This window comes from Nothobranchius furzeri, chromosome 1 (assembly GCF_043380555.1).
Source record: "Nothobranchius furzeri strain GRZ-AD chromosome 1, NfurGRZ-RIMD1, whole genome shotgun sequence".
In the NCBI taxonomy this organism is placed as follows: Eukaryota; Metazoa; Chordata; class Actinopteri; order Cyprinodontiformes; family Nothobranchiidae; genus Nothobranchius; species Nothobranchius furzeri.
In genome coordinates, this window is record NC_091741.1 from 41,098,217 (window position 1) to 41,111,520 (window position 13,304).

Here is a 13,304-nt window from a genome sequence, read left to right on the forward strand (position 1 = left end):
CTCAGAGATGGTTTGCACCGCACTGTGAATTCACAGACTCACATAATTGTCGAGATGAATCGTAAGCTTGGGACTTTGGCCGAGACTCACGCATTGGCACAAAGATGGATGCCATCAAGGAGAGAGTGGACGAATCAGCACGGATTGGGATAGATTAATGTCAATTATTGGAATTTTGAGAGGTTGAGGACCAACAAACTGTAAGACAGAGAGGAAATTATCTCTGTCTGGCCCCAAAACAATTTCTAATCGGAATCTGGCGCCCTTGAGCCTGCAAGGCTCCAACGAAAACACCCCCCTGAGAAGATATGTGGAATGTGCTGTCACTATGGCAACTCAACTCTATCTCCTATCCCAGCCTGGGCGGAACTGCGGGAAGGCCGCTGAAACGTTCCAGGGTCACTGCAACCCTCAATGCTCCTCCCCCATCCACACTGAGGTGACATGCGCTGCTTATCGTGGCTGCAGGAACTGAAGTGGGGATAGTCCCAACCCACCACCCCACCTAGTGGACACTTCTGTTGTGTTGTCTGAAGTCTGTTGCATATCTGTCTGAGGTGTTTTTTTTTGCAGAGCAAAGCTGCCCTCCTGCTGGAGGGTAACTCTGAAGTGCCTTTTTTCCCTCCACCTGAACCAATCCTCATGTAACCCTCTTATCTCTGTTAAGGTAGCGCGACTCAGGGTTGCGAATGACCACAGTCACCAATTCTTGTCATGTGTCTTCCCCATGTATGACTAATCTCTGAATTGTGTGGACTGAAACTAATTTCCCTCTGGGATTAATACAGTATATTTGATTGAAACAGTGTTGGAGAGTTCAGACCTGCTCAGTCTGCACGGCCTCCGTGACTTAACATTCTTATGAACACACCAGGATTAGAATATTAGATGTTCTGTGTATCATTCTGAGTTGTGATAGACAGCATGATGAGATCTCAGTGCTCCACCCTGCTCCTGTCACAGCAGCGAAAACACACCCCAGATCTCCCACTGTCTCTTACATGCTGTGTATTTGTCAGAGCCAGAGACTGTTGTGTTACATACAGCGTACAGTTTCTGGTCCCCCTCTTCCTCCTCTCAGCAGGAGTAGGTTCTCACCGTGGAGCCGTCCAGTCGCTGCACCGCAGACGGTCCGACTGTAGGGGGAGACAGTGAGTGAAAATATTAAAACCGCTACCACGCTACTCTAGTCGTGACATACTTCAAGTTTGAACGTGAGAGGAGGACGCCACGGGTAAGCTGGAGGAAGTTGTTGATCTGAGTATGTTGGGAACGCCACAGAGAAACAGGAGAGCTGGTAAAGTGGAACACTGGACAGACGTCACTTTTAAAGACAAAACCGCTGATTCTCTCTGCACGTCGTTCAGTTGTTTATCTGGATGGATCCTGATCTTGGGGAGCATCTTAACTAGTGTTGGGAGAAAACCAGTCTGTGTTCTCGTTTAACAGCCAAGGGGATGAGAAATGACAAACTTTTCCTGTTGCCTCTTCTGCTAAATCTGCTCCTGAATAAAACACTTACAGATGAATATTAGAGAACAGGGGAAGGATGAGAAGCCATGATATTAAGGAGATACACATCAAGACGGTGGTTGGTACAGCTCATGTGACAGGGGGGGGGGGGTTGTAGCATTACCCCAAAATTCCACTATCTCCGCTCCGGCACGATCTCCGCAGCAAAATCGGTCCCGTTGTAGTCAATCAGAGCTGTTCCACTACTACTGCCATGCGGCACAGTGCGCCACCCGCCATCCGGCAAAAATAGGATTGATCCTATTTTCGCCGGACGCCGGAACACCTCCGCAGTCAATGGACAGAAATCGCAACCGCCCAACACGAAAGGGAGCAAGCACAGCTTCCGTTATTTCACAATAAATCGATAAACAAAAAGCGTCTTTTGTTTCATATGCACAGGTTTATCAACTTTTAACAACTATCAATGGCGGTTGAACTTTAAATGCACAAAAATAAGCCATAAATACAGTTTCCACTATCAAAGTAGTCACACTTTGTTGATCCAAACACTGCTGATCTCTCAACACAAATGATGGGCAGATTAAACAGTTCATGTCGATGCTTCTCCCACACAACGGGTGTTTGGGTCTAACTTCCGCGTTTATTGCTCGGACTATCGCAAGATCTCGAAAATCCTGCGCATGCTTGTTTGCGCACCTCAGGTCTCCGCACCGGGGAGGAGCCGTTGTAGAGCGGGTATAGTATAATTTGAGTTCGGAAGCGAGCGGCAGCGGAAAGCGTGGGCGGAGCGGAGATAGAGGAATTTTGGGGTTAGAATGCACTCAGGGCCAACAAGCCGAGAACGTTCTGGGGGGAGGGGTCACAGCTGACCTTGAAACCAATCCAAATACATGTCGTCAGGACTGTAATCCAGCACCTCAAAGAGGACTACAGAACAGCCGTCAGAAAAACAAGAGATGTGGTCAGAGGAGGATTCTGGCGAACAGCCGGAGCTCCCGGTTTCACCCTGGTGTTTTTAGGTTAGAAAGTCGTGAGCGAGGCAGGCTCTCACCTTCAGGGGGCAGCCTTCTGGAGTGACCAGACGTCGCCGTGAGACGGAACCCAGCAGGAAGAGTTTCCGCTGATCCAGGCATCATGCTGATGCCGTGGACGTCCCGAGGAGGGAACTGCCTCCGCCACGATGGACCCCGGAAGTCTTTGTCGTCACACTGATGGACAGAAAACGCTGCTCTGTTAGGGTTTGTTATGGAGAGGAAGTGTCGTCATTTCCCGCGTGGTCAGCTGTTTGCTACGCGATGATCGGAAGGCATCGAGTTTCAGAACTTGGTGGATTGTCCAGCTCACCTCCTCCAGCCTCCTGTCAGTGCCCAGCGCCAGCAGGTTATTGTATTCTCGCTCCAGAATCTGACGTGCCTGAAGAAAGGAGGAAAACACGTGCCAGTGTTCACCAGTCCGGCTATATCTAGCCAATTCAAATTCAAAGATACCTCATAAATCTCGGAGGGAAATTAGAGTTTCAGTACACACAATTCTGAGATCAGACATACATGGGCAAGACACACGACAAGAATTGGTGACTGTGGTCATTTGCAAAGGCAGCCAACACGCTTCATTACTTGTGATTCATTTAATAAAATGACTCGGATGAGATGAGCTGTGAAAATTCACCGGGCCGCTACGTTTAGTTAGACGTTGGAGCCAAAGACACAGCGGTTTGCTGGATAAGGAAGGCGTGTCGGCGTGGCTGCAGTACCTGAGTGTTTTGGGTGGGGATCTGGAGGAGCAGTGCCAGGCTGCTGTAGTCAAAGTTGTCATCCAGGGCGACCAGAGCTCCATGCACACCGCTCTCCAGCAGGATGTTGGCGTAGTCCCTCAGGCCTATGCTCTGCACCCAGCGGATGACTCGTTCATTACTCCACACCAAGACATCTGCAGAGAAAAGTGGGTGCAACTGTTGGGATTAGGTTTATTTTTTTTTTTACTTGTTAAAGAGCAGATTCACTGAGAAATCATCTTTACTTATTTTTGAAAATGATCAGTCACTCTGAGATTTTCATGCAGGCTAAACAGGAAAATAGTCTCCTACACCTTTTCCCTGCATTAGCTTCTGATGGAAACAGTGAAGGTCTAGGATTAGAAAAGCCGGACGTCACTTAACACGCATGGACTCACCAATCTTGACTCACGTCGGGGAGGGCTGCTGTTGGTTTAAGCCTGGTTTATGCTTCTCCGTCAGCTCCGCAAGGGACAGACACGCACGGATTGACGGAAGCGTTTTGCTCTCATACTTCGTCTCCTGGAGAGTGTTGCAAAGCAATCGCCCGGCAGGACCACAGAGGGCGTAGCGCTGTTCTGTGGTATCCTGTCATGTATCGGTCCAAGATCGTGTGTTTATATTGTGTTTTTTGTGTATATAAGAGACTTTTAACACGGACATATTTGTCTCATTCTCCCAACGCTTCATGCGCTCCCCACCTCTGAACCCACGTTTCCTGTCATTTCCGTCCACAAATAAAACGCTTGCTGCACATCTTTTCACTCCTCCAGTCACGGGAGGATGAAACGTTCATATTTTTAGAGTTTTTTCGCGAGGTATTCTTCAAGCTTCTCCGTGTTGAGGACAACAGCGGCGTCCTGACCAATCACAAGCTTGCGTTGTCCGTTTCGTTCGACGGATGTTTAAAAAAGTGGGCTCGACTCCGTACGTACTTGCGTGCCTGCCGGATCCCAACGCAAGGACGGATAATGGCGTTGCGTGTGCTCCGCACTGACGCAGACGGAGAAGCATAAATCAGGCTTTAGAGCCCGGGATGCTAACCGTTAGCATTAGCAACTCCACCACACAGCAGAACTCCTCCAGGCTTGTGCTATTTGTGGAGATAAAACATCGACTTTGCAAAGCAAATGAAATCAGTGGTAGAGTTGTGTTGCTGTTAGCCAATCAGAGGTGAGATGTCGAAATATCAGGAAGTAAGTCTTCAAACCCTGTTATGTTCTTGCTCCTCCAGCTGACTTCTACGTCCTCAAACAGGCAGATCTAAGCTTTTTCCCCAGAGTACGACTTACAAGGCATTGCTTCTTACTAGAGTCCACCGCAGAAGTAGTAAAAATCAAGTAAAGTTGAAATTTAACTTTTATTATTGTTCACTTGCCTCTTATCTCATGCTGGCTGTGTTCCCTGCGTCTCTCCAGTTCTTTTCTATCATAGTTCAGCTTCTTCAGACACATGACACCATACTGTAAACTTGTTCTGTCGGAAAAATGAAGAAGTGCAATAGGCTAGAAACAGAGAACTCTTGAAAGGCAAACACCAGATAATGAAGTTTTGGTGTTTTTCTTTTCCAGCTAATTGTTGCATTTTACTGGATTACCACTGGATGCATGCAGGCAACTTTCGGAATCAAAACAAAAAAGGATCTTTCCAACAGATAGGTCCAGTACCTGTGGAAGCTATCCACCATTTTTAGGTGCACCCTCAGGTCCTTCTTGGTGAGGTGGTCCAGCATGCGGGCGTCCACCAGGCACTCCATGAAGTAGCTGCGGTACTGAGGTAGTCCGAGACTGGGCAGCCACTCGTTCCCTATCCACTCATGGTTCATGTCCCCGTAGGCCAGAGTCTGCGAGGACACGAGAGTCAACCTGGTGCTCATGCAGACGTTTCTGAATCTTTGCTGCGATTGTTGGGCATGCCGCAGACTTTACCTGTGCCCAGCTCCCCTCTTCCGAATCTGACTTCTGGTGAGAACATCAGGAAAACAGGATAAATATGGTTATGGAGTAAAATCTTGCAGCTGCTTTCAAAACTTTTAGATCCAACTATGAATGTAGATTTTGCTGATGAGCTGCATGTTTGCCCCAGAAAATGCACGACAGATTGTGCACATTTGACAAAACGGACCCCTCAAAGACAGGATTTGGGAGGAAACATCACAGATGAGAGGTCCTGAATTGGTTTAAGAAAACTAAACAACCTAAACTAATTCCTATATTAGACATGCAGAACACGTGCACGATGAATACTACACCAGAAATGTCTGGTTTTAATCCTGGAAGTGCAGTGGACATCTTAGATTTCAGCCAGTTTAATTTTTAATCTCTGATTGACTCTAAGTTTTATTTTTAAATCCAAAAGTGACAAACAACTCTTGGTTTGTGGTGAGTAAACGTCCGTCGACCCTTATGAATAATCCTGAAGATGCAATTCTACAACACGGCTGAATTCTTCTGTGAGCCGTCATCAGCAACAAAAGGCTTCAGGCTGCTCTTCAGTACTGACAAGAGGGTCAGGGAGGGGCTTAACTGTTGCATGCATTTCCTGATATTTCACACAGTTGGAAAAGCAAAACAAAAAAAGGGTGACAGTGAAGGGACTGACCGTTTTAGAAGGAGCTGCCAGGGTCTCCATCTCCTCATGGGTCACCCACACGTTGCCTGACGGCTACAAGGGGCGGAGCCCAAGAGACGGAGCAGCAGCAGGATTGGTAGTAGAGGTCCAGTTGGAGGGGCAAGCAGTGTTAAAGAAGAAGAGCAGCACCACTGTAAGCCAACAGTGTTATAGCATCACAGTCAGATGATGAAACCCACCGGGGGGCAGGTCAAAGGAAATGAGCAAAGGACAAAAACACAACACGGGCTTTCAATAACACAAAATAGCAGCCATGCACGACAACAATTGGTTAGCCCACTTAACTCAACCCTCACCATTGATCTGGAGAAAATCTATTCATTTAAATGCTTTAGTTCATCTTGTATCACAGCTGCTGTTCAAAGTCCATCTATCCTTTGGCCTTCTTAAATCACACTCACTCGCTTGTGCTGCACGATGAAATTAGGGATGCAACGAAGATTCGACCACCAGAACAACACGGCTAAAACAGGCCGTCAGGTGGACCCCGTTTCTGTTTAGTCTCGCGCCACCCTCATGTGGCATCTTGTTCGTCGCTTCATAAAAATTTCACATTTGTACTGATATAAAAAGAATTTTTTTTTCCCCTTTTTAGTCACTCTGGCTCATTACGGTCGTTGTTTTAATTCGGTACTAGTTAGTTTTGAGTGGAACGAGAATGAAGTGAAGCAGCTCTCACGTGATCGTTTATATGGAGCTAGGATTGGGACAATATTCAGCGTAACTTGTACCAAGTTTTGTAACTTCGAACACGTTTCATCACATGTAACTTTGGATTCGTAACTTGTAACTTTGGATTTGTAACGTGTAACTTTAATTTTCTAACTTGTAATTCTAAATTCGTACTTGTATTTCTTGTTTTGTAACAGGAACATTGTGCTCCTGAGTCGCACCAGCCATTAAATGTATAATGAAGAAGAAAAAATATATTTAAGTTACTTTGGGGGACATTTTATTATTTTTCTTACAAAATCTGAGACCAAGCGTTTCACATTGCAAGACAAGCACCGGTAACCATAACAGAATGAACAACGCGGGCGCAGCAGCGCACCACGGTCTCCAACATCAAACAATCATTCAGAAACATGAAACTTTCGTTTTGTAACAAGCAGACTTCCAAATTGAAAAAAATCAAGGTACAAGTTTGAAATCAAAACTCTCAAAACACACATTTCATTCTACAGGTACAAACCTCAAATCTACAGTTACAGATCTTTTTGTCTCAATTCTAGCGTCAGTGGGAGGAACTTGGGTGGAACCAATGAGAGCACGAGTCTTGATTTGATTTAATTTTTGTGATTTGTCCCACCATACGCCATTCAAACTGACTTACGGCGCTGTGGGATGTTTGGAACGGAGAGCTCCGTGAACCACGTGACCGCGAGTCGGCGAGTTCAAAGAGTGTCGTAACTCTCTCTCTACAGCTCTGACAGAACCCTGCCCTCCTCTCCCAAATACTGGACAGGAATTCGAGAAACGTGATTGGTAGCTAAGACTCCTGCTCTCATTGGTTCCACCCAAGTTCCTCCCACTGACGCTAGAATCGAGACAAAAAGATCCGTAACACTGTAGATTTGAGGTTTGTACCTGTAGAATGAAATGTGTGTTTTTGAGAGTTTTGATTTCAAACTTGTACCTTGATTTTTTCAATTTGGAAGTCTGCTAGTTACAAAACGAAAGTTTCATGTTTCTGAATGAATGTTTGATGTTACAAAATGAGTAGTAAATGTACAAAATAAAAGTTTGATGTTACAAAATGAGTAGTAAATGTACAAAATGAAAATTTCCTGTTACAAAACAAGAAAGACAAGTACAAATTGAGAATTACAAGTTAGAAAACTAAAGTTACAAGTTACGAATCCAAAGTTGCATGTGATGAAACATGTTCGAAGTTACAAAACTTGGTACAAGTTACGCCGAATATTGTCCCAATCCTAGCTCCATAGTTTTAGACCAATGCGGTGTGAACAAATCCAACATGGTGGTGTCCTTAAGAGCCTGAAAAAGCAGCGATTCTGATTTTAATACTGTAGAAACTTCTGAATGTGAACAAAAAGGATTTTTATGGAAACGTGGAGCTGCAACATGTGCAAAGTAACACTTTGTCCTAGCTGCTACTCTGAAGCCGTGTTGTCCACACAGGAACTGACAGACGTCCGTGCTGCAGCTCAAGTCCTCCGTGAGAAGAGGAACAGACTCGTGTGACAAAGCTGTAGTAGACCTACACAAGCATTTAAAAGGCGCTTCGCACTTCGTGTTTTATTAGAGAACATGTTAATTTTAGTTTCTCAGCAGGCCTTTCACTTTTAACATGTCCGTTTGTCATTTATTATCTTTTAATGTGCACAACACCGTGCACTGTTGTTATGTCGGTGCTAAATAAATTAATTTGTAATGGATTTATTGCAATGCCTTGATTTTTGTGAGGTTAGTTCACACCATAGCCATAAATGCTATGGTTCTAATTATTAACGTGATCATTTTTCTCAGTGTTTGGTTTCCTCATTTTTAGTCTCAGCCAAGAGTTTTCCTTTCGGTGCATCCCCAGTAAAAAAAAACAAAAAAACTTTAATTTACAATTAAATGAGCAAATATTACGTCTCCACGCTCCCAGCAGCACACATTGTAAGATGGTTATGTTATTTGACTCTTTATGCATAAGTTCCTTCAACATGTTGGGCTGTTTCTAGAGAAGCGTGAAGCTAAACTGTGAGGTAATAGTAACATGGCATCGGGGGGGTGGGGGGGTGGGGGGGAGCGTTTGCATGCATACTGGCGCTGGATTAAAAATGGAATCTTAAGGCCATAAGCAGCTCGTCACTTTGATTTATAATATAAACTATTACCAAATCAAGACAATCATATGAACCACCAACAATCACTATGACAACAGACATCTTTGAAAGCACCTCAGTTTCACTGATTTACGTCACAAGCATCAGTCAGAGCTGGAGGAAGAAATGATGACTCAGTCAGGGTTAGCTGGGGGAGCAGAGTTGAAACTAAAACCTTAAAATACTGAGTACTGATACTTTTACACTAGGTTTTGGTTTTGGAATGGAGTTAAACAACTGAAACAAAAAGTTAGCCATCTTTATATTGATGTATGGCCATAATTAACTTCTTATTTCTGTCTACGCAAATTGTGAGATGACGTCTTCCTCCAGATCAGTGTGACCTTTGAAAAACTTTTGCAGAAATGTTGGCGTGACCCACGATAGGACATTTGCAGAAAAACTCACGGTTCTGGTGGTGGGCGGGGCTGACGGGCTGGTCAGGGAGACCATTTCCTGAATGGCCAACCGAAGCTTGAGCCTGTGCAGAGGGTTACTGATTCCGATCTCCCTCTGGATCTCTGTGTCGGAAAGGGCCGACATGATGGCACCACTTTTCACGTTAGCACGGCAGGCTGCCACGTACCAGGCCGGCATTCCTAACCACAGCTTCATCATCACACAGAGGAAACAAGGATATAAAACAGTGCCAATTATTAAACCAGATGTGCTAATATGAACCAATACAATAGTCTAGAAGTGCTCTGCAGGTCCATCTAGCCACACTACCATGGTGCCTCAGCAGACCCAAATAGTCTTGAGGCGTGTCAGTCACAACGCTCTATTGGTTTGGTGGGTGAGATGTTACTACGACTGAGTGAAACAAAGATGGTGTCTGCTTTGGCATCAACGTTGGACTATTTAGACTGGCTTTTCTCCGAGTCAAGAGCAGATAAGAGGTACTTAAGTCGTTTATGTAGAAAAAAGGATGTAATTGCATCTTCTTCAGGGTATGGCGAACTGCCCTGTTGATTGACATCTGTAGCGGTGAGTACGTCACATAGTTCATTGTCCAACAGCATCCGGAGGCAGTTTGAAAGACAACCGTAGATCCTGAGGGCTTATAGGTTGTGGCCAAACTATAAACCGTATTGACCAGAATACAGGGAGTGCAGAATTATTAGGCAAATGAGTATCTTGTCCACATCATCCTCTTCATGCATGTTGTCTTACTCAAAGCTGTGTAGGCTCGAAAGTCTACTGCCAATTAAGCATATTAGGTGATGTGCATCTCTGTAATGAGAAGGGGTGTGGTCTAATGACATCAACACCCTATATCAGGTGTGCATAATTATTAGGCAACTTCCTTTCCTTTGGCAAAAAGGGTCAAAAGAAGGACTTGACAGGCTCAGAAAGGTCAAAAATAGTGAGATATCTTGCAGAGGGATGCAGCAGTCTTAAAATTGCAAAGCTTCTGAAGCGTGATCATCGAACATTCAAGCGTTTCATTCAAAATAGTCAACAGGGTCACAAGAAGTGTGTGGACAAACCAAGGCGCAAAATAACTGCCCATGAAGTGAGAAAAGTCAAGCGTGCAGCTGCCAAGATGCCACTTGCCACCAGTTTGGCCATATTTCAGAGCTGCAACATCACTGGAGTGCCCAAAAGCACAAGGTGTGCAATACTCAGAGACATGGCCAAGGGAAGAAAGGCTGAAAGACGACCACCACTGAACAAGACACACGAGCTGAAACGTCAAGACTGGGCCAAGAAATATCTCAAGACTGATTTTTCTAAGGTTTTATGGACTGATGAAATGAGAGTGAGTCTTGATGGGCCAGATGGATGGGCCCGTGGCTGGATTGGTAAAGGGCAGAGAGCTCCAGTCCGACTCAGACGCCAGCAAGGTGGAGGTGGAGTACTGGTTTGGGCTGGTATCATCAAAGATGAGCTTGTGGGGCCTTTTCGGGTTGAGGATGGAGTCAAGCTCAACTCCCAGTCCTACTGCCAGTTTCTGGAAGACACCTTCTTCAAGCAGAGGTACAGGAAGAAGTCTGCATCCTTCAAGAAAAACATGATGTTCACGCAGGACAATGCTCCATCACATGCGTCCAAGTACTCCACAGCGTGGCTGGCAAGAAAGGGTATAAAAGAAGAAAAACTAATGACATGGCCTCCTTGTTCACCTGATCTGAACCCCATTGAGAACCTGTGGTCCGTCATCAAATGTGAGATTTACAAGGAGGGAAAACAGTACACCTCTCTGAACAGCGTCTGGGAGGCTGTGGTTGCTGATGCACGCAATGTTGATGGTGAACAGATCAGAACACTGACAGAATCCATGGATGGCAGGCTTCTGAGTGTCCTTGCAAAGAAAGGTGGCTATATTGGTCGCTGATTTGTTTTTGTATTGTTTTTGAATGTCAGAAATGTATATTTGTGAATGTGGAGATGTTTTATTGGTTTCACTGGTAAAAATAAATAATTTAAATGGGTATATATTTGTTTTTTGTTAAGTTACCTGATAATTATGCACAGTAATAGTCACCTGCACACACAGATACCCCCTAAAATAGCTAAAACTAAAAACAAACTAAACACTACTTCCAAAAACATTCAGCTTTGATATTAATGAGTTTTTGGGTTCATTGAGAACATGGCTGTTGTTCAATAATACAATTATTCCTCAAAAATACAACTTGCCTAATAATTCAGCACTCCCTGTGTAGGACGATCCTGATTATTAGACGACCCGACATTTAAAAATAATTTTCAATGAATAAACCTCGTCCTATATTCGGGTCAATACGGTACTGGCATATAAATGATTGCTTGCCAGGCTAGGTACTTGATACTTTTTTTGTTACTTCCATTGATTTAACTCCGAAATTACTTTTATTGTTTTTACAAGACGAGAGAAAAGTTTGATGACTTTCATTTTAAGTTTTCCATTTAGTGATGTTTAACAACCATTAGAGGATTTTTGTGACTACAATTAGTGGAAAAAATAATTTCCTTTGAAATCCAGAAAGTCTAGAAATATACTGCTGACTGAAAACGCTTCCTGTCAGCAGCTCAAAATGCATCTATCAACCCAGATAATCTCACCCCCTACTGATCCTTTGCACCGACGACATCTAATCACGTGGGTCCACCATGCTGGACGGCAAAAGCATGTAAACAGTGAGCGACACGATTACTAAACAAAGGGAAAAGTAGAGCCTGAAATTGTTTTTGCGATCAAAACAAAAACAAAACTCCTCCAGCATTCCTTCAATTAGTTCACGCCCAGTTCAGTTATCAGAAGAAGTAGCGCATCTAGCGGTCGCTCATAGAGAGCGGTATGCTAACTAGCTTACCAACGTTAGCTTGCGTTCTCTCTGCAGCTGTTCACCGATGTAAACATGTTGCTGACTTTGCCTAAATTCACCCCTCTGGATTTATAACTTTATGTTATAAACAGCGTTTCACTTTACACCAAAGCTGATTTTTAAAAAGTCCGGATCCCTACCAGCTTCTGTTGCTGGTGGTGTTACCGGGTTCAGCTGCTGCTCTCACACCGGAATGAGAAGGTCTCTGAACGCTGACGCTCATATAAATAAATAAATAATGTACTTTTAACACACGTAACCATACATCGGAGCTTTAGTATTGTTAATAATTGTCTCGCTTTACACTACAGTGGACGGCGTGCATCCTCCGTGGTGGAATACCCATCCATCAGGATTATCAATAACTTGTATAAACACATCACATTTATCCCTGTCCCTGTCTTCCTCGTGAAATAAATGAACGTTAATCTTACTCGTTAAAAACATTTTTGCTGCAAATCTGAGGCCTGCTAGTCCGCTTGATTGGTCGCTGCAGTTCGTCTCCGTCCTCAGTCTCCATCAAAGTTATTAAAAAAACAAAACGAGTTGAGTTTACGTCCTTGTCTGTTAGTGTAGCCGACCACGCAGCAAGCTACAACCATTTTACTGTCGTATCAACTAAAAAAAGCATAAAAGGCTACAAACTGGCTTGTTTCGACTACCTTCACTGGAGTTTCTACGGGTGTAAACGGTCTTTTTGCCATCCGTCATGGCGAAGGGGGCGGTTACATGAGTGGCGTGACGTCACGTGCAAAGGGTCAATTCTGACCTCATCATGGCCCTTTAAACAATACCACTTTCGCTTTTCAACAGTTTATTCTAACATGTACATTTTTCATAAATATGACATCAAGAAACTTCTTCACTACATCAACGATGCTGTTTCATGGTTTGGTCCATCTGCTAAAAAATAACTTCACCCACAAGCAACAGCGTTTTACCTCGAGCCAGGCTACCACCGTGGGGCCGTCCCATTGGGCGAAAGGTAAACCTTTCCTCCTAGCCTCCTCCAAAAGCTCATGTCTGTGGGCAGGAGAAGAGCAGAACTCGTGTTAACATACAAACATGCGAGTCAAACACACATTTGATCGGTCTGATTCAGGTTTAATCGAACACATTCATGTCCTCACTCACACTTTTCCCTAAGCCCTGAGGTTAAGATAAGATAAGAACAACTTTATTTATCCCGAGGGAAATTCTTGTGTCATGTACATGCTCAAAGCAGTAGGAGAGACAAAGGAACAGGTGAAATAGAAATATGATATACAACATATACAG

The 13,304-nt window shown here is 44.3% G+C and overlaps 1 protein-coding gene across 6 annotated transcripts in view; it reads right to left on the reverse strand.

The window, feature by feature from the left end:
* ppfia2 (PTPRF interacting protein alpha 2) overlaps positions 1–13,304 on the reverse strand; it is a 197,472-nt gene that overhangs the window by 1,866 nt on the left and 182,302 nt on the right. For 4 of the 6 annotated variants that reach the window (XM_015961054.3, XM_015961031.3, XM_054739779.2 and 1 more), the window contains 10 exons: positions 12,968–13,049; positions 9,124–9,324; positions 5,852–5,914; positions 5,179–5,211; positions 4,918–5,093; positions 4,629–4,726; positions 3,230–3,405; positions 2,821–2,889; positions 2,528–2,684; positions 1,045–1,136 (listed from right to left, as the gene is read on the reverse strand). In XM_015961054.3, the coding sequence (XP_015816540.3) occupies positions 1,078–1,136; positions 2,528–2,684; positions 2,821–2,889; positions 3,230–3,405; positions 4,629–4,726; positions 4,918–5,093; positions 5,179–5,211; positions 5,852–5,914; positions 9,124–9,324; positions 12,968–13,049 (1,114 nt within the window). In that variant the 3' untranslated portion in view covers positions 1,045–1,077. Of the gene's footprint in view, positions 1–1,044; positions 1,137–2,527; positions 2,685–2,820; positions 2,890–3,229; positions 3,406–4,628; positions 4,727–4,917; positions 5,094–5,178; positions 5,212–5,851; positions 6,013–9,123; positions 9,325–12,967; positions 13,050–13,304 lie in introns of those variants that run through there. The other 2 variants (XM_054739777.2, XR_008563029.2) reach the window with 2 other exon arrangements.